General features: G+C 43.5%; 1 protein-coding gene across 2 annotated transcripts in view; it reads left to right on the forward strand.

Annotated features, from left to right (window-relative positions):
- Nucleotides 1–20,975, forward strand: part of LOC137374715 (neural cell adhesion molecule 2-like) — a 1,514,570-nt gene that overhangs the window by 1,439,228 nt on the left and 54,367 nt on the right. For both annotated transcript variants that reach the window (XM_068041260.1, XM_068041261.1), the window contains 2 exons: nucleotides 7,461–7,665; nucleotides 17,211–17,327. In XM_068041260.1, the coding sequence (XP_067897361.1) occupies nucleotides 7,461–7,665; nucleotides 17,211–17,327 (322 nt within the window). The remainder of the gene's footprint in view (nucleotides 1–7,460; nucleotides 7,666–17,210; nucleotides 17,328–20,975) is intronic.

Below are 20,975 nucleotides of genomic sequence, written 5' to 3' on the forward strand. Positions count from 1 at the left end.
ATGTCTGCGGCTTGGAATCAACAACATTCAATCAGGATTTTCTTAATGAAGAAGGCGCGGTCGATGGGTGCACCTCCTTTGCTATCTTTCACCGCCACCCTAACGGTGTTACGCACCCCCTGACCTGGAGTTCTGGTGTTGGTTGCAGCCAATGTTCGCTTGAACCTTTCCTAGGACAGGCACTAAGACCCCAACTGACAGGAAAACAGCAACCATGGTAGATCTCCAATCCCAAAGGGGCGAAATGCTGTAAAAATGGCACTGAAACCACCCCTCCCCCCAACCCAAAAAAAACACGAAAAAACAGCACCTGCAAGATCAAAGGCCACTGATCATCAGACTGAGACACTCACCTACAGATACCGCTTGGAAGCCTGGGAGTGCCAAAGCATGACCCAGACTTCTCCCCTGCCAGGTAAGTAACCAGCCCCTTTGGCATAGGAATCCATAAGAGAAGTGGGTCTCAGCAAAGAACATGCTTCAGATTATACAGTAAATATTAGCATATAAACCTCTTTAAGGTTAATATTTTCCACTTGAATAATAAACCAATTAAATGCATACAAACACATTAAACATGTATGTGCTAATATTTGTACAGAACTGTTTCAATACCTCAAAGAACTAAAGAGTCTGTTTTCCTATTTTGCTCCAAAAACAGTAATTCATTTTCGTTTATGTTAAGTAACAGCCAATTAAACTGCTGACTGCTCACAATTCTACATCAGGCAATTTTGCCCAACATAAATATCAAAACAGGATTGTCAGAAAGCCATTAAATATTATGCATGCAGTAATCTTCACTCAATACCTCTCAGGCAGCTAACATTCAGTTAAGGTATGATTGGGAGCAACATAATCAGGGGCTACCATTGCAAGTAAAAGACACATCCTTCGAAAGCACCTTCCAAACTTGCAACCTCTTCCAACTAGAAGGACAAGGGCAACAGACATGTGGGGACACCACCATCATCACCATCTGCAAGTTCCCCTCCAAGTCACACACCATCCTGCCTTGGAAATATATTGCCGTTCCTTCACTGTCACTGAATCACTTGATCAAAATCCTGGAACTCCCTTCCTAATAGCACAGTGGGCGTATCCGCATCAGATGGACTGCAGAGGTTCAGGATGACAGATCACCACCACCTTCTCAAGGACAACTAGGGATGGGCAACAAATGCTGGCCTTGCCAGTGATGCCCATATCCCATGAAACAGATAAAAAAGGTCAGGATCTGTCATTGCGTGCAGTGCATAAGGGACCATGATTGGGAGCAGTACAACTAGGGGTTGCCTGCTAGAGTAGTACATTCAGGGGTTGTCAGTAAAATCAGATTTTTGTTAAGTTGTGTTTGGCAGTGGGAATTGGGTCATGTTGGGTTTGGGGTTGATAGTGGGAATTAGATCAGTTTAGTTTGGAGATGGCCATGGGAGTTGGATCAGTTTGGATTGAATTTGACAGTGGGATTTGGGTCAGACTGGGTTTGAGTCGGCAATGGGGGTTGGATCAGTTCAGTTGGGGTTGGCAATGGGATTTGATCAGATCGATACGGATTGGCAGTGGGATTGAATCAGATTGATTGGGATTGGTAATGGGATTGGATCAGATCGGTTGTGGTTGGCAATGGGATTGGATCAGTTCAACTGGGATTGGCAATGGGATTGGATCAGATCGGTTGTGGTTGGCAATAGGATTTCATCAGTTCAATTGGGATTGGCAATGGGATTGGATTAGAATGATTGGGATTGGCAGTGGGATTGGATCAAGATATTTGGGATTGGCAGTGGGATTGGATCAGTTCAATTAGGATTGGCAATGGGATTGGATCAGATTCTTGGGATTGGCAGTGGGAGTTGGGTCAGGTTGGTTGGGGTTGGCAGTGGGAGTTGGGTCAGGCTGGTTGGGGTTGGCAGTGGGAGTTGGGTCAGGTTGGCTGGGGTTGGCAGTGGGAGTTGGGTCAGGTTGGTTGGGGTTGGCAGTGAAAGTTGGGTCAAGTTGGTTGGGTTGGCAGTGGGAGTTGGGTCAGGTTAGTTGGGGTTGGCAGTGGGAGTTGGGTCAGGTTGGTTGGGGTTGGCAGTGGGAGTTGGGTCAGGTTGGTTGGGGTTGGCAGTGGGAGTTGGGTCAGGTTGATTGGGGTTTGCCCTGACACTTATATCAGGATTGTTAATAGCAATTATTTTGGGGCGTAGCTTCTGCTGGGAGGCGGATTAATGAAAGCAACATCACCCCTAATTTACCATTTATTATTTTTGATCCAATTCTAACTGAAAGCAGACAAGAGATAACAAAGGAAAAGGTGCAGATTGGACCAGGCCACATAGCTGACCAAAAGGTCACGGAGCAAAGGCAAACAATATGTTAATGGTGTGTTGAAAGACAAAGCATTAGTACAGATTAGGTGTGAATATACTGAATATTGAACAGCAGCAAGTGCAAACCTGAAGAAAAACAACCTGAAAAAAACAGTGGGTAAGCACTGCACCTTCTCCTTTGTTATTTCTTGCCCAACCCCCAGCTCACTTGTTTATAATCTGTGACTTTTCTAATATTTGTCAGTTCCGAAGAAGGGTCGCTGACCCGAAACGTTAACTCTGCTTCTCTTTCCACAGATGCTGCCAGACCTGCTGAGTGATTCCAGCATTTCTTGTTTTTGTTTCAGATTTCCAGCATCCGCAGTATTTTGCTTTTATGAAAGCAGGCAATGCTATTTTCATAATAAAAACAAAAAATGCTGGAAATACTCAGCAGGTCTGGCAGCATCTGTGGCGAGAGAAGCAGAGTTAACGTTTCAGGTCAGTGACCCTTCTTCAGAACTGGCAAAGGTTAGAAATGTAATAGGTTTTAAGCAAATAAGGCGGGGGTGGGGCAAAAGATAACAAAAGGGTAGGTGTTAATAGGACAGAGGGTCACAGAGAATAACTGACCAGAAAGTCATGGAGCAAAGGCAAAGGGTGTGTTAATGGTGTGGTGAAAGACAAAGCGTTAGTACAGAGAGGGTGTAAAATGATAGAATAATGAACAGCCCTGGCCCAAAGCACAAACATGAAAAAAAAACAGCACGCAGGCACGTGGTAAAAAAATGAATGATGAAGCAAACTAAAATAAAACAAAAATAAAAATAAAAAAGTGGGGGGCAGTCATGCTCTGAAATTATTGAACTCGATGTTCAGTCCAGCAGGCTGTAGTGTGCCTATTCGAAAGATGAGATGCTGTTCCTCGAGCTTGCGTTGATGTTCACTGGAACACTGCAGCAATCCCAGGACAGAGATGGGGGCATGAAAACAGGTGGGTGTGTTGAAATGGCAAGCGTTCGGAAGCTTGGGGTCACGTTTTTGGACTGAGCGAAGGTGTTCCACAGAGCGTTTGGTCTCCCCAATGTAGAGGAGACCACATTTTGAGCAGCAAATACAGTATACTAAATTGAAAGAAGTACAAGTAAATCACTGCTTCACCTGAAAGGAGTGTTTGGGGCCTTGGATAGTGAGGAGAGAGGAAGTAAAGGGGCAGGTATTACACCTCCTGCGTTGGCATAGGAAGGTGCCATGGGAAGGGGATGAGGTGTTGGGGGTAATGGAGGAGTGGACCAGGGTGTCATGGAGGGAACGATCCCTTTGGAATGCTGACAGGGGAGGGGAAGATGCATTTGGTAGTGGCATCACGCTGGACGTGGCAGAAATGGCTGAAGATGATCCTTTGGATGTTGAGGCTGGTGGGGTGGAAAATGAGGACAAGGGGAACACTGTCATGGTTCTGGGACGGAGAGGAAGGGGTGAGGGCAGAGGTGCGGGAAATGGGCCTGACATGGTGGAGGGCCCTGCCAACCAGAGTGGGAGGGAATCCTTGGTTGAGGAAAAAGGAAGACATATCAGAAACGCTGTTGTGGAAGGTAGCATCATCAGAGCAGACGCATTGGAGATGGCGAAACTGGGAGAATGGAATGGAATCCTTACAGGAGGAAGGGTGTGAAGAAGTGTAGTCCAGGTAGCTGTGGGAGTCAGTGGGCTTATAATTAATATTAGTAGACTGCCTATCCCCGGAGATGGAGACAGAGAAGTCGAGGAAGGGAAGCATGTGTCAGAGATGGACCATGTAAAGGTGAGAGAAGGGTGGAAATTGGAAGCAAAGTTGATTAAGTTTTCCAGTTCAGGGCGGGGCGGTACCGGAAATAGATTTGGGGGAGGGGGCCTGAGTAGGACCAGAACAAGGAATGTTCGACATATCCCACAAAAAGACAGGCATAACTAGGACCCATGCGGGTAGCCATAGCAACACCTTTTACTTGAAGGAAGTGAGTGGAGTTGAAGGAGAAGTTGTTCAATGTGAGAACAAGTTCAGCCAGGTGGAGGAGGGTAGTGGTGAATGGAGACTGGTTGAAGCAGAGAGCCCTCAAACCCTCCTGGTGGGCGATGGAGGTGTAGAGAGATTGGACGTCCATAGTGAAGAGGAGGTGGTTGGGGCCAGGAAACTGGAAATTGTCAAAATGACGTAGGATGTCAGAAGAGTCATGGATGTAGGCAGGAAGAGACTGGACCAGGGAAGAAAAGATAGAGTCAAGATAGGAAGAAATAAGTTCAATGGGGCAGGAACAGGCTGAAACGACGGGTCTGCCAGGGCCGTCCTGTTTGTGGATTAGGAAGGAGGTAGAAGCGGGCTGTCTGGGGGTGTGGGACTATGAGGTTGGAAGCAGTAGAGGGAAGATCTCCAGAGGAGATGAGGTCAGTGACAGTCTTGTGGACAGTGGCTTGATGTTCGGTGGTGGGGTCATGGTCCGGGGGAGGTAGGAAGAAGTGTCTGAGAGTTGGAGCTCAGCCTCTGCAAGGTAGAGGCCGGTACGCCAGACAACAACAGCACCACCCTTGTTTGCAGATTTGATCGCAATGTTGGGGTTAGACCCGAGAGAACGAAATGCAGCAAGTTCAGAGGGAGACAGGTTAGAGTGAGTGAGGGGGGCAGAGAAATTGAGATGACCAATGTCTCGCTGATAGTTTTCAATGAAAAGATCAAGAGGGGGTAACAGGCCAGAGGGAGGATTCCAGGTGGAGGGAGAATACTGGAGGCGGGTGAATGGATCTGTTGGTCGGGGGGAGGACTCCTGGTCAAAGAAGTGAGCCCGGAGGCGGAGGCGAAGGCGATGGCGATGGAAGAAGAGCTCAACGTCATACCGAGCGCGAAATTCATTGAGGTGGGGGCTTAAGGGGATAAAACTGAGTCCTTTGCTGAGTACAGAACATTCAGCATCAGAAAGAGGAAGGTCAGAGGGTATAGTGAATACACGGCAAGGGGTCAGATCAGAAGGGAAGTGAAGCGGAAGAATGTACTGGATGGGCATTAGTCCCCATCAGCTGCTGGAGCTTGCGCTCCTTAACACCTGAAAGGAAGAAAAAATGCAATTTTCATTTCCGTTCACTCCCTGGATAAGACTGCTTGATTTTAACATGCTTCACTTGTAACATTATCTTCTTTATGTCTTAGAAATGAATGGCTTTCACCTTGCTTCAGAACCAAAGGATCATTTTTATCTTTGATGTGTAGGCACCGTTGCTATTGAAGCAAATGTGGCATCACGTTTTCACACAGCAACATCCCACAAAAATAAATCAGAAGAAGGATCAGTTAATTTGTTTTTTTGGTGATGTGGGTTAAAGGTTGAGTATTGGCCAGGACACTGGGGAGAACTCCCCTGCTTTTCTTTGAGTAACTTTCACATCGATCTGAACTTAATTTAATTTTAATATCTCATTCAAAAATGGCGCCTCTGACAATGCAGCATTCCCTCACCACTGAAATAAAAACAAGAAATGCTGGAAATACTCAGCAGGTCTGGCAGCATCTGTGGAGAGAGAAACAGAGTTAACGTTTCAGGTCAGTGACCCTTCATCAGAACACTGCTTCTCTCTCCACAGATGCTGCCAGACCTGCTGAATATTTCCAGCATTTCTTGTTTTTATTTCAGATTTCCAGCATCTGCAGTTTGGTTGCTTTTATTCCCTCACTACTGCACTGAAACGCCAGCCTAGATTATGTGCTCATGACCTGGAGTGGAGCTTGAACCCACAACCTTCTCATTCAGAGTAACAATTTCACCAGCCACACAGACAACTTTAATTGCCTTTCATCCCTTTTATGTAGTTTTCATAAGGAGGAAAGACTTGTATTTGCATAATGGCTTTTGCAACCTCAGAATGTTCCAAAGCGTTTACAACCAATTAAGTACTTAAAAGAAAAAAAGAGACTTAAATTTACACAGCACCTTTAATGACATCCCAAAGCACTTTGCAGTCAACGAAGTACTTTTTGAAGTGTAATCTCTGTTGTAGTGTAGGAAATGCCAATATACTCACAGCAAGGTCACATAAACAGCAATGTGATAATGACCAGATAATTTGTTTTTAGGTGTTGATTGAGGATAAATATTGGCTGGGACACTAGGGAGAACTCATCTGCTCTTCTTGGATGCTAGTGTTTGCAAGCTATAGTTGAACCTGGCACCACCCTCCCTGTTACGGGGAGGCTATTTGTCCAACAGACACAGCGTCATTGCCTCAAATGGTCATTGTAGCTTCTTCTTCAAATAGTGACCATGGATATTTTCCATCCAGTTGACAAGGCAACTTAACATCTCATCTGAAAGGAAGCTCCTCCGACAGGACAGCACTCCCTCAGAATTGCACTGGAATGTCAACCTAGATTATGTGCTGAAGTTCCTGGAGTTCTGGCTCAGAAGCAAGAGTGCTACCACTGAGCTAAAGCTGACACCATAATGTAATGTAATGATACCTGAGGACAAGAAGCTAATGGATGATATCCCACAAAACATTAAAGTCAGACATGAGTGATGTGTCGAGCATAGTTAAGCAAAATACAGGGGAAATAAATTGTTTTAATTCCACCTTTACTTTTTTATGACTTCTTTTCATATTGATCAAATAAATGGATATTGGTGGTGATTAATTCCACTGCTTTACTATTTAACACTTTGGGCATTCACTTTCAGCATTAAACACTGCAACATTAGGTGCTACCCAGGCTCCTAATATGCCTTAAACGCAGCCTCAAAAGGTATTATTTGACCGAGCTGGCATTCAGGATCTGTTGAATGGAGGAGAACATTGGGATTGGTGGTTGGACCATTGCCCGTCTGACCTCTTTCCACAACAACCCCTCCCCCACCGCCCCCACTGCTTACATTCTACACCCTTTCTTTCACTCCACTTGTCCGTTGCATAACTTCAGTTCTGCTCTATTATGGGGACAACAGAATATCTTTAAATGTGGCAGGTAAGCAAAGGAAGACCATCTCTAATCCACTCGCGATTGGTGAACTGTCAGTTGCCCATTCGGTCATCATGTTTCCCATGTGACAGAAATGTATAATTTATACCACAGAAAGTCTTAAAAGTTGATAAAGAGCAGATCCTGATTATATTTTATTGGTTTTGCATTTCTTTGCTTTTTAGATACCCTGTTCAGGAGTCTAGGCCTTGGGGCAGTTGTTGGTCTTGGCGTTGCTGCTCTCTTGTTAATCCTCATTATCACTGATGTTAGCTGCTTCTTCACAAAACAGTGCGGATTGCTGATGTGCATTACCACAAGGATTTGTGGGAAAAAGAATGGGTCAAGCACCAAAACCAAGGACGCTGAAGAAGGCAAAGCAGCTTATTTGTAAGTATGAGTGGAAGCGGTGCATGTGGCACTCACAGTTTCATGAGCAGGAGCCTCACCCCTATAAAAGAGAGAGTCTCACCATCAGAGCCTCACTTAAAGAGAGAGTCTCACCATCAGAGCCCCACTTAAAGAGAGAGTCTCACCATCAGAGCCTCACTTAAAGAGAGAGTCTCACCATCAGAGCCTCACTTAAAGAGAGAGTCTCACCATCAGAGCCCCACCTAACGAGAGAGTCTCACCATCAGAGCCTCACTTAAAGAGAGAGTCTCACCATCAGAGCCTCACTTAAAGAGAGAGTCTCACCATCAGAGCCCCACCTAACGAGAGAGTCTCACCATCAGAGCCTCACTTAAAGAGAGAGTCTCACCATCAGAGCCCCACCTAAAGAAAGAGTCTCACCATTAGAGCCCCACTTAAAGAGAGAGTCTCACCATCAGAGCCTCACTTAAAGAGAGAGTCTCACCATCAGAGCCCCACTTAAAGAGAGAGTCTCACCATCAGAGCCCCACCTAAAGAGAGAGTCTCACCATCAGAGCCTCACTTAAAGAGAGAGTCTCACCATCAGAGCCCCACTTAAAGAGAGTGTCAAACCATTAGGGCCCCACTTAAAAAGAGAGTCTTACCATCTGAGCCTCACTTAAAGAGAGAGTCTCACCATCAGAGCCCCACTTAAAGAGAGAGTCACACCATCAGAGCCCCACCTAAAGAGAGCGTTAAACCATCAGGGCCCCACTTAAAAGGACCGTTTCATGCAAGGATCCCATTTGATGAAAGTCTCAGCATCAGGGTTCTCACTTAAAGGGATTCTTATCATCAGGGGCCCTATTATTGAAAGAGTCACACCAGCAGGACCACAGTGAAAGAAAGACTCTCAACTGAAAGATCCCAGATCTTTTTGCCTATTCTTGGAGAACTGGTATTCTCTTGGCAGAAGTTGGAGGAAAAAGAGCTGCAGACAATGTTGTCTTATTGTGCTGCCCTGAAATTTCCAGGCCCTTCCTCAGGACATGTAACAAGTCCCATTCCTTCCAAAACGGTTGTTTTTCTGGTTCCCATTCAGACTGATATTGATATACAATCAGGTAAAAAAATCTTCATAAAAAGACAGGTGTTACAAGTGAAAGCCACAATCAAGCTGCATTACAGATCCTTCTTTGATTATTAGCATCTTCCTACTGGCAGCACTGGACTGCAGGTTATTATACAATCATAGAATGGTTACAGGATAGAAAGAGGCCATTCAGCCTGTCATGTCCATGCAGGTTATCTGCAAGAGCAGCTCACCCAAGAGCCACTCCGCCTGCCTTTCCCCCGTCGCCCTGCAAAGTTTTTCTCTTCAGATAATTATCCAGTTCTCTTTTTGAAATTTTGAGTCACCTCAGCTGTGTACCAGGGAATAAGGATCTGCTACTCTTGTTGGGATAGTAAATAACATCACTCAGAACTCAAATACCAGAAGTGCCATCATCCTAAATTTCATAGTGTTTATTCTGTTGGACTGCGAAGGGTAGCAAATTTGTAATTATGCTAATGAGGAGTAATATGCATGAATAAATTCGTTAATTAGGTATTTGACTTTTTCCTCACAATTTAAAGACTGTTAAATCAAATCTTTATTAAACTCATTGGGTGCATTGGTCAAATAACGAAAAGCATATTAATGAAGTTTTTCAAATTAGCTGTAAATTAGGTTTTCTGACTCTAAAACCACAAATGCTTGTTAATCATCAGATTAACAGAAATAGACACTGAATCCCCTGATGGATTATTTGGGAAGTGCAGTTCTTAGGGTAGAGTTGAGCACTGCAGATCAGGAAGGTCCCAGGTTTGATGCCCAAATGAGGAGGGAGAGGAGAAAATACAGCTCGGGTTCCTGCTGTTGATCACTATCCATTGACCTGTTGAAGGAAAGCATCAAGACCAAGTGGACTGATCATCCTCAGCAGAGAGCTAACTCTGCACAGACTTGGGATTACATTGAGAACGCCCCTGGTCTATGTGTCTTACCTACTTGCTGGACCATCAGGGAAGCCTTGATTGTTTTTTGTTTGTCTGTTCCTCCTCGCTGACTTTCCCAAGTCATGCTGAACTATGGTTTCACGGGTGCTGGCTTTACTTTCAGTTCAACCCTCAGCACTAAGTGCTGGTGAGCTATTCAATGAATGAGGAGAATATTAAAGCTGAGGCTAATATCCAGAACCCAATGGAATCCTATCCCAAGCAAGGAGTAAACAGCCTTTTGAAATAAATGCTAGGAGAAAAGATTGGCTAAGAAAATCAGCATGGAAAAAGAAGGCTTAGATAGTCAGATAACAAGGCAGAGAGATAAAAAACCAGGAACTACCTGGATATGACTCAAAAGTAAATTGGAGTATAACTCAGGTGGAACATTGTATAACTTTACAAAGTGGTTACTGACAACGCAGCTGGCAGCTTACGTCATCCGACTGCGCCAGTCTGCGCACATGTGCAGATTGGTTCCTACCCTCTGCGCATGCGCTGCGTTCCGCAGTGCCAGGAATGGTTGGCGCATGCACAGATGATGTCATCGCAATGTGGGGAGAGCGCAGCCAAAGACTTTGCTGGTGGCGGGTGCGCTCTCTTCCTTCCCCCCGCCGCCCACCCGCTCGCTCACCCCCCCCTCATCGCAATGTAGGGAGAGCGCAGCCAAAGACTTTGCTGGTGGCGGGTGCGCTCTCTTCCTTCCCCCCGCCGCCCACCCGCTCGCTCACCCCCCCCCCGCCCGCTCGCTCACAGCCCCCCGCTCGCTCCCTCCCCTCCCCGGCCCGCACACTCCCTCCCCTCTGGCCATTATGTGCTGCCATATGTTAAGGGAGAAAAGACAGAGTCAAGATAGGAGGAAATAAGTTCAGTGGGGCAGGAACAGGCTGAAACGATGGGTCTGCCAGGACAGTCCTGTTTGTGGATTTTAGGAAGGAGTATGATCTTTATATGTCGGTAGTGATGAGCATTATATTGTTTGTTGTCAGTTCCGAGATGACAGAACACTGCTGATAATTTAATGTTAGTGTCTAACTTCTGGAGGGCATGAGGAAAATTGCAAAGAAAGACCTGAAGAAGGTATGTTGAGTTATGTCGTTTGGATAGGCAAGAATTGTGGCAGATGGAGTATAATGTGGGGAAGTGTGAGATTCATTTTTTAAGGAAGAATAGAAAAGCAAAATATGTTTTAAATAGTGAGTGTTCAGAGGGATTTGGGTGTTCTTGTACACAAAACACGGAAAGTTAATATGTAAGTACAGCAAGCAATTAGGTATGTTGGTCTAAGTTACAGCTTATTTGTAGGACACTTTTTCTAGCCCCCTACCCATTGGGGTGAACAGAGGGTATCCTGAAGAGGACTGCTCAGTCACAGATACTGCTGCCCAAAGACACCTCTGTCCCAACACAGGTGTCCAACAACCTTCATTCATCTGTCGCCTGTGTGCAGATTTTTGACTAGCAACTCACAGGTTCACAGCCCTGTCCCCATCACCAATCCTCCATTGCTACAGCACTTAGCAGATGGACCCTGGTAGAAGCCTGCACGTTACTTTGTTTAACGTGGGGACCTTGGGGCGCTGCCATTGTCCACACGATCTTGATAGGTTGATGGTCACATTTTGGTGACATGCCAAACCACGATGACCGGGACCTCCTTGCCACTGCAGCTTTCTTCTGCCTTCACAGCCGGTGAGATGCACAGTCTTCCTTTGCCTGTTATGCCTTTGAGGATGTTTTGGACCGTACTTTGTCTGGCGCCTCCCACCGACCTTGCTGCAATGAAAGGTCCTCCCAGCAACAAGGTGCTCCCGATGGCGTTACTCAATGGATCTTCAGGATGCATAAGCCACTCCACCATGTCGAGGTGTGATCCATGGAGAGGTGGCCTATATTACAACATTGATGGAGATAAGAATAAGGAAGAATTGCTGGGCTTTGATGAGACAACACCTGAAGTACTATTTACTGTTTTGGTCTCTGTATCTAAGGAAGGAGATACTTGCCTTTGAAGGGGTGCAACAAAGGTTCACTAGATTCATTCCTGAAAGAGATTGAGTAGAATGTTTTCCTTTGAATAACTTATACTCTCTGTAGTTTAGAAGAAAGAAAGGTGATCTCATTGAAATGTATAAGATTCTGAGAGGGCTTGACAGCGTAGGTACTAAGATGCTGTTATAAGATATCTCTGGCTGGACAGTCTAGAAATGAGGCATAATCTCAGGATAAGGGATTGAGATGAGGAGAAATTTCTTAACTCAGAGGGTTGTGAGTCTTTGCAAATCTCTACTGCAGAGGGCTTTGGATGCTCAGTCATTGAGTATATTCAAGGCTGAAATCGAAAGATTTTGGACACTAAAGGAATCAAGGGATATGGGGATTGGATAGGAAAGTGGAGTTAAGGTCAAATATCAGACATAATCTTACTGAATGATGGAGCTCGAAGGGCCATAAGGCCTGCTCCTGCTCCTATTTCTCATGTTTCTTATGTTCTTATGTTGGGTATTGTAGAGAATATATTATTTTAAGATCTATACTGAAGGTCAGAGAAGCCTTGTATCTCACTAGAAAACAGAAAAGGAGCATTCACTGCAAAGTGAAGTCTAAATGGCTAAATAAAGATGTTTGTGGGACAATCATCCTAAAATAAAAACTATTTCACTGGGTACAAAGCATTCAACTGTCGATAAAATAGGGACAAGTATAAAAAAACATCCCAAACAAAAATTTGGAATGATAAAATCAAAACAAAGTAGAGTGCACAACTGCAGTAGTGATGGCAAGGGATTTTCAATTATTTTGAGAGTCTGGATAAAATTCAGGACCATATTGAGGTTAGGAACAAAGATAAAGGAATGACTGGGAAGCTAAATAGATAATAAAAACAGAAAATGCTGAAAAACACTTAACATGTCAGGCAGCATCTGTGGAGAGAGAAACCGAGCTAGAGTGATAAACTTTCATCAAAACTTGAAAATAAATTCATCTAAACAGATACTTTTGCATCAGTTTTAACTTTTGATGATGCCTTACTACTACTTTACAGGACAAACCTATCATTAGCTAAGCTTAATGTACTTAAGATTATCAATTTTGCAGGACCCAATGCTATTTAATCCAGAGTGTTCAGCAAATTGTAAGAAGTTGTATGTGAGCCACTGGCTCATATAGTCAACTCGGTCATTGAGATCTTGGTTGCTGGCCATGCATTGCAGGTGGTTCATATGTTTCAATTAATTTTTAAAAAAATCAGACCCTGAAATTTATAGACCCCTGGATTTGACTTCAGTAGTCGGGAAGCCATTTAAAAATATTGTTTGGAATATGGTCTTTGATCACTTCGATATCTCAGGGATGGCCAACATAACTTCAGAAAATGGAGCTCCTTCATCAGTAACGTGATTAGTTTCTTTACGGAAGTGACTAGTTGGTGCATGAAGCTGGTTGACTTGGTGTTCTGGACTCTGAGTTCCAAAGAGTGTTTGATAAAGTACCACATATGTGGCTAGATAAAGTGGTTTGCACAAGGAGAAATTGAGTCAGCACCTGCCCTCGGTAGACTATTGACAATGATGGTGATGGAATTAGAATTAAATTGGATCTTAGGGCAATTCTTACAATGGACAGGCAACAAATTGAATTCACCTAAACAGCAGGCTTTGTTTAATGGGAATGGATGGGACTGGGACTCAGATACACATGGGGTTCAGTAGTGCCCTGCAATGGAGCCAGTGTTTACCATTTTCATTAATGATCTTGAGGAAGGCTTTGTTGGACCCATTTTTACTTTCATAAATGATGCAAAAATGTACTCCGGAGCTAGTAATTCAGTACAAGTCAGTAGGTTGCAGGTTAATTGAGGTAGGTTAGGTGAATAGGCCCCATGTGTGGCAGATGTATTGGAATGCCTTGCAGTTTGGGGTAAGAAACTTCAGGAATGTTGGTACCATGCCAGGTACCTATTAAAGATCAGGAAAGAGTCCTGGAGATAGTAACTGATCACTTGATAAAAGTACATTAGCAGTTTGAGGAGGTTACAGGGAAAGCAAATCGGGTTTCAGGATGTTTCAGGGACATTGTTTGAAGAATATAGGTTTTTATATTCTGGAATTTTTGCACCAGAAGTATTGTGTTCAGTAGGAGTTTCAAACAGACAAGAAGAAACTAAAGTATGAGCAAGCATTAAGACCTTACTGGCTGGATATAATGTGGAAATAGAATGACAGCTTTTCAATATACCTACTGCATTCACAATTGATAACTGCAGGTGGAGATGGTCAAATGCTACCTCACTGCTAGAAACATACACATGCTAAGGAATACAACCAGTCCATGGAGGTATAATGAATAAAGCAAGGTTAGGAGGATAGTCCGAATTCTTGCTTGATTTTCCAGACCTTTTCCTCAGGACACTAAATGGATTGTCAGAAATCATAAATATATATAGTCTGTGGAAAGATGGGTTTGACCAGTTCCACCTTTACTCATGTAGAAGACTAGAAATACGAGGCAATTCAGAAACAGGTAGCATCGTCAATGACAACACTTCAATGCACCTTTCTCTGTAGCATCTGCCAGCCCTACAACCTTCCAAGTTCTCTATGTTCCTGTAACCGGGGCCCCTTGTGCATCCCTCACTTTCTTCACCCAACTATCAGCGGTCATGCCTTCAGCTTTTGAGACCCTAAGCTCAGAAATTCCCTCACCAAACGAGATGCTGCTTAAAATCTACATTTTGATCAAGTGTTTGGTCACTTGTCCTTCTTCTTTGGCTCAGTGTCAGTTTTTTTCTGATAATCCTCCTGTAATACACCTTGAGATGTTTTACTATGTAAAAGGCGCTATATAACTGTTGATGAAACTGTGTTATTCGCGTGATTTAACAAAGACTGAGTAGCGCCTCAAGACAGGTTCTCCCTGAAAACTCCTGTGTACATATATCTCAATGTCATACCAGAAAACTGATCCAGAGAACATCTCACTCTGCCAATTCGCTCAATGACTTTAGTTTGCAAGTGCCCATCTGCAGTAAGAGTCAATTCGAGAGCTGACAGTATGTTTTTAGAAATTTGTTCAGAACTTGGAGAAAACCTGTCAACAGTGAATCACAAGTTTTCGCATAGCATGTCAAAGTCCAGTATCCTTTGACCAGGCAAGCCCTAAAAGAAACATGCCCAAGCATTAACAGAGACAACTATAGAACACTGAGAATACTGGACTATGTTGCCCTGCTGCAGCAAGGAGTACCAGGTAGAAGATATCATGGAGCCAATCTCATGAAACTCCTAATGGACAACTTGGAGCAGCACGGGCAGTAACTTGGGGCTATGCAGTCAAAATCGCTACCCTTACTATTCTAATGATATGAATGGGATGGGGAGGGGCAGTTGGTGAGAGGAGTGGTGGCGGTGGAATGGGGACAAGGGAAGAATGAAGATACTTATGTTCACAGGAGGTTAACAAGCTAGATAAACACGAGGGTGAAAGGAATAAAAGGTTATGCTGATTGGGTTAGATAAAAAGAGGTGAGAGGAAGCTTGTGTAAAAGATAACCATTGGGATAAATCAATTTAGCTGTGCTGTAAATTCAATGCAACACAGAAGAACCAAAACCACATATAACGAAATAAAACTCGACCAAGGTAATGACTAAAGCAGCATTATGGCTCTGAGCCTTGCTGAGGAGTCAATAAGTGCATACTCCTCCCATGGTCAGGAACAGCACGTACCCTCAGGCTCCTCAGCTGGAGTGTCTGCTGGAGAATGAATACCCAAAGGCCTGTCATGAGGGTCTGGAGTTGCATTCACCTTGCCAGAGCGAATAAGATCATTAAACCTCTAACTGCATGGACTCAGTTCCTCGTGACCACACTCCATCTGCTCAAGGTTTACCTCGATCCAGGACTACTTGGTTTGGGAGGGTGGTCTTTGCTTGCCACCATCCAGAAAGAGGACCTCCCTCCATTCCCTCACTGCCTCGAGGAGGACCTCCAGGTCTGCATCAGCAAAGGGCAGGGCAGTCCTGCCCAGGGTGCCAGCCATCTGCCTCTCCTGGTGTTTGCGTCCTTGAAGTTTATTGGCCGCCACAGTAATGGCGGCTTTAAATCAGGCCCGCTCTCTTTCAGCTCCACCTCTGTTCACACCCTCGTGGACACTAATTGGCCACCCATTCCGCCCTCCACAATTAATAGACCGCCTCCGTGAAAATCATGGTCTGTGACTGCTTCACCCTGAGGCTGGAATTGGGACTCGGGAACAGTCCCAACGTCCGTTTCCCGATCGTTGAAGGAAAATCAAGTCTCAGGATTCAAATTTCGATTGATGGGATGATATCTTCCAATTTTCTGATGGGAAGATTCTTATTTAAAATGAATCTTTGGTGTTGAAAATAAAATCATAATAGCCATAAGTTGTCCTTAATTTGGCACTCAACTGTCAATCTCTCCTAAATTGATCACAAGAATTGTGCTGTAAGAGGAAAGTATCACATTGGTGCAGTAAGGGCTGCTCTTCTGGACATTGGGGTTACGTCACCTTGTTGGGGAGATGAGAGTGAGATTTATTGCGCATCTAAACAAGCTTTATCTGCCTAGGGATTACTTGATTGTAGTACTGGGTGCTTAAAATGGGAATATATAGCATTTGTCTCAATTTGATGAGTGTAAAATTCATACCAGTAAAGTTAAATAAAACGGTGTAAATGCATACATAAAAAAACACAAAAATCATAAATATTGGCAATATAGTCAACAAAGCTCTCAGAGACTCCATTTCATGACAATAAAACTTTCCAAGGTATGCCGATTATCACTTGTAGTATGTACCTTTGATGTTTGAAGAATACAAATATCCTGAATTTGTTGTGTGTTGTATTTGTTAAACGTGCACTGCCTGCATGAAAGAAAAGTGTTTGGAAAAGCTTCTTTTTCCACATAGAATTACATGGACCATACAACACAGAAACAGGAAATTCAGCCCAACTCGAATATGCCAGTTTTATGCTCCACACAAACCTCCTCGCATTCTTCCTCATTTAACCCTATCAGCAGATCCTTCTAGTCTCCCTCATTTGTTTAACTTGCTTCCCCATCTATGCTATTGTCTCAAATATTCCTTGTGGGAGTGAGTTCCACATTACTCCCACTCTTTTGGTAAAGAGGTTTCTCCTGAAAACCTAAATGGATTTAGTAGTGACTATTTTATATTTCTGGCCCCTAATTTTGGTCCCGCAATGAGTAGAAACACCTTCTCTACATCTATCTTATAAAACCATTAGTTAATCTTAAAGACATCTAATAAGACACAGCTCAGCCTTCACTTTTGTTAGAAAAGAGCCCCAGACTGTTGTCTTTTTTGTTGAATGTTAAAGAGTTATGCCTTGATATCATTATTTAGACAAAACCGACAGTGATGACTTGGTATATTTTGATGAAATTTATGTCAATTCCAAAAAGAAAGTATAGGTTGGCCCAGAGTTCTTTGTACAAAGACATCGGCCCTTAAGGGACAGGCATTGACTGATTTTCATTCTGCTTTTTCAGGAAAGAAGGTTCAAAAGAGCCCATAGTGGAGATGAGGACGGAAGATGAACCGATCGCAAACCATGATGGGAGCTCAGTGAATGAACCGAATGAAACCACACCACTCACAGAGCCAGAGTAAGTCTGTCCTCCATCCACTGTTTCAGAACTGGCAGTAGCATGAGATCATATGGTAATCCAACTCACAGTGTCACTGAACATTGATACTCCAATGCATTGTGATACTGGACATGATTGATACGACACAGAGTGATACTGGACATTGATGATCCGATACATGGTGATACTGGACATTGATGGGCCAATACACAGTAATAATGGACATTGATGATCAGACACACAATGATACTGGATATTGGTGATCTTACACAGAGTGATACTGGACATTGATGATCCGATACACAGTGATACTGGATATTGATAATCTGACGCAGTGATACTGGACATTGATGATCAGATACATGGTGATACTGGACATTGATGATTTGATACACAGTGATACTTAGTATTAGTTTAGAGAAACAGCACTGAAATAGGCCCTTCGGGACACCGAATCTGAGCCAACCCATTTATACTAATCCTATACTAATCCCATATTCCTACCACATCCCCACCTGTCCCTATATTTCCCTACCACCTACCTATACTAGGAGCAATTTATAATGGCCAATTTACCTACCAACCTGCAAGTCTTTTGGCTGTGGGAGGAAACTGGAGCACCCGGAGGAAACCCACTCAGACACAGGGAGAACTTGCAAACTCCACACAGGCAGTACCCAGAATTGAACCCAGGTCGCTGGAGCTGTGAGGCTGCGGCGCTAACAACTGCGCCAGTGTGCCGCCCACACAGTGATACTGGACATTGATGATCTGACACATTGATACTGGACATTGATGATCTGACACACATTGATACTGGACATTGATGATCTGACACACAGTGATACTGGACATTGATGATCTGACACATTGATGCTGGACATTGTTGAACTGACACCAGTGATACTGGACATTGATGATCAGACACAGTGATACTGGACAATGATGATCTGAGACACAGTGATACTGGACATTGATGATCTGACACACAGTGATACTGGACATTGATGATCTGACACACATTGACACTGGACATTGATGATCTGACACACAGTGATACTGGACATTGATGATCTGAGACACAGTGATACTGGACATTGATGATCTGACACACAGTGATACTGGACATTGATGATCTGACACACATTGATACTGGACATTGATGATCTGACACACAGTGATACTGGACATTGATGATCTGAGACACAGTGATACTGGACATTGATGATCTGACACACAGTGATACTGGACATTGATGATCTGACACACAGTGATACTGGACATTGATGATCTGACACACATTGATACTGGACATTGATGATCTGACACACAGTGATACTGGACATTGATGATCTGACACATTGATACTGGACATTGATGATCTGACACACAGTGATACTGGACATTGATGATCTGACACACATTGATACTGGACATTGATGATCTGACACACAGTGATACTGGACATTGATGATCTGAGACACAGTGATACTGGACATTGATGATCTGACACACAGTGATACTGGACATTGATGATCTGACACACAGTGATACTGGACATTGATGATCTGACACACAGTGATACTGGACATTGATGATCTGACACATTGATACTGGACTTGATGATCTGACACACATTGATACTGGACATTGATGATCTGACACACATTGAGACTGGACATTGATGATCTGACACACATTGAAACTGGACATTGATGATCTGACACATTGATGCTGGACATTGTTGAACTGACACCAGTGATACTGGACAATGATGATCTGAGACACAGTGATACTGGACATTGATGATCTGACACACAGTGATACTGGACATTGATGATCTGACACACACTGATACTGGACATTGATGATCTGACACATTGATGCTGGACATTGTTGAACTGACACCAGTGATACTGGACAATGATGATCTGAGACACAGTGATACTGGACATTGATGATCTGACACACAGTGATATTGGACATTGATGATCTGACACACATTGATACTGGACATTGATGATCTGACACACATTGATACTGGACATTGATGATCTGACACACAGTGATACTGGACATTGATGATCTGACACACAGTGATACTGGACATTGATGATCTGACACACATTGATACTGGACATTGTTGAACTGACACAGTGATACCGGACATTGATGATCAAACACACAGTGATACTGGACATTGATGATCTGACACACAGTGATACTGGACATTGATGATCAGACACAGTGATACTGGACATTGATGATCTGACACACAGTGATACTGGACATTGATGATCAGACACACAGTGATACTGGACATTGATGATCTGACACATTGATACTGGACATTGATGATCAGACACATTGATACGGGACATTGATGATTTGACACATTGATACTGGACATTGATGATCAGACACATTGATACGGGACATTGATGATCTGACACATTGATACTGGACATTGATGATCTGACACATTGATACTGGACATTGATGATCTGACACACAGTGATACTGGACATTGATGATCTGACACATTGATACTGGACATTGATGATCTGACACATTGATACTGGACATTGATGATCTGACACACAGTGATACTGGACATTGATGATCTGACACACAGTGATACTGGACATTGATGATCTGACACACATTGATACTGGACATTGTTGAACTGACACAGTGATACCGGACATTGATGATCAAACACACAGTGATACTGGACATTGATGATCTGACACACAGTGATACTGGACATTGATGATCAGACACAGTGATACGGGACATTGATGATCTGACACATTGATACTGGACATTGATGATCTGACACACAGTGATACTGGACATTGATGATCAGACACATTGATACGGGACATTGATGATCTGACACATTGATACTGGACATTGATGATCTGACACATTGATACTGGACATTGATGATCTGACACACAGTGATACGGGACATTGATGATCTGACACATTGATACTGGACATTGATGATCTGACACACAGTGATACTGGACATTGATGATCTGACACATTGATACTGGACATTGTTGAACTGACACATTGATACTGGACATTGATGATCAGACACAGTGATACTGGACATTGATGATCTGACACACATTGATACTGGACATTGTTGAACTGACACAGTGATACCGGACATTGATGATCAAACACACATTGATACTGGACATTGATGATCTGACACAGTGATACGGGACATTGATGATCTGACACATTGATACTGGACATTGATGATCTGACACACATTGATACTGGACATTGATGATCTGACACATTGATACTGGACATTGATGATCTGACACACATTGATACTGGACATTGATGATCTGACACAGTGATACGGGACATTGATGATCTGACACATTGATACTGGACATTGATGATCTGACACAGTGATACTGGACATTGATGATCTGACACATTGATACTGGACATTGATGATCTGACACAGTGATACTGGACATTGATGATCTGACACATTGATACTGGACATTGATGATCAGACACATTGATACTGGACATTGATGATCTGACACAGTGATACTGGACATTGATGATCTGACACAGTGATACTGGACATTGATGATCAGACACATTGATACTGGACATTGATGATCTGAC

This window comes from Heterodontus francisci, chromosome 10, assembly GCF_036365525.1.
Source record: "Heterodontus francisci isolate sHetFra1 chromosome 10, sHetFra1.hap1, whole genome shotgun sequence".
NCBI lineage: Eukaryota > Metazoa > Chordata > Chondrichthyes > Heterodontiformes > Heterodontidae > Heterodontus > Heterodontus francisci.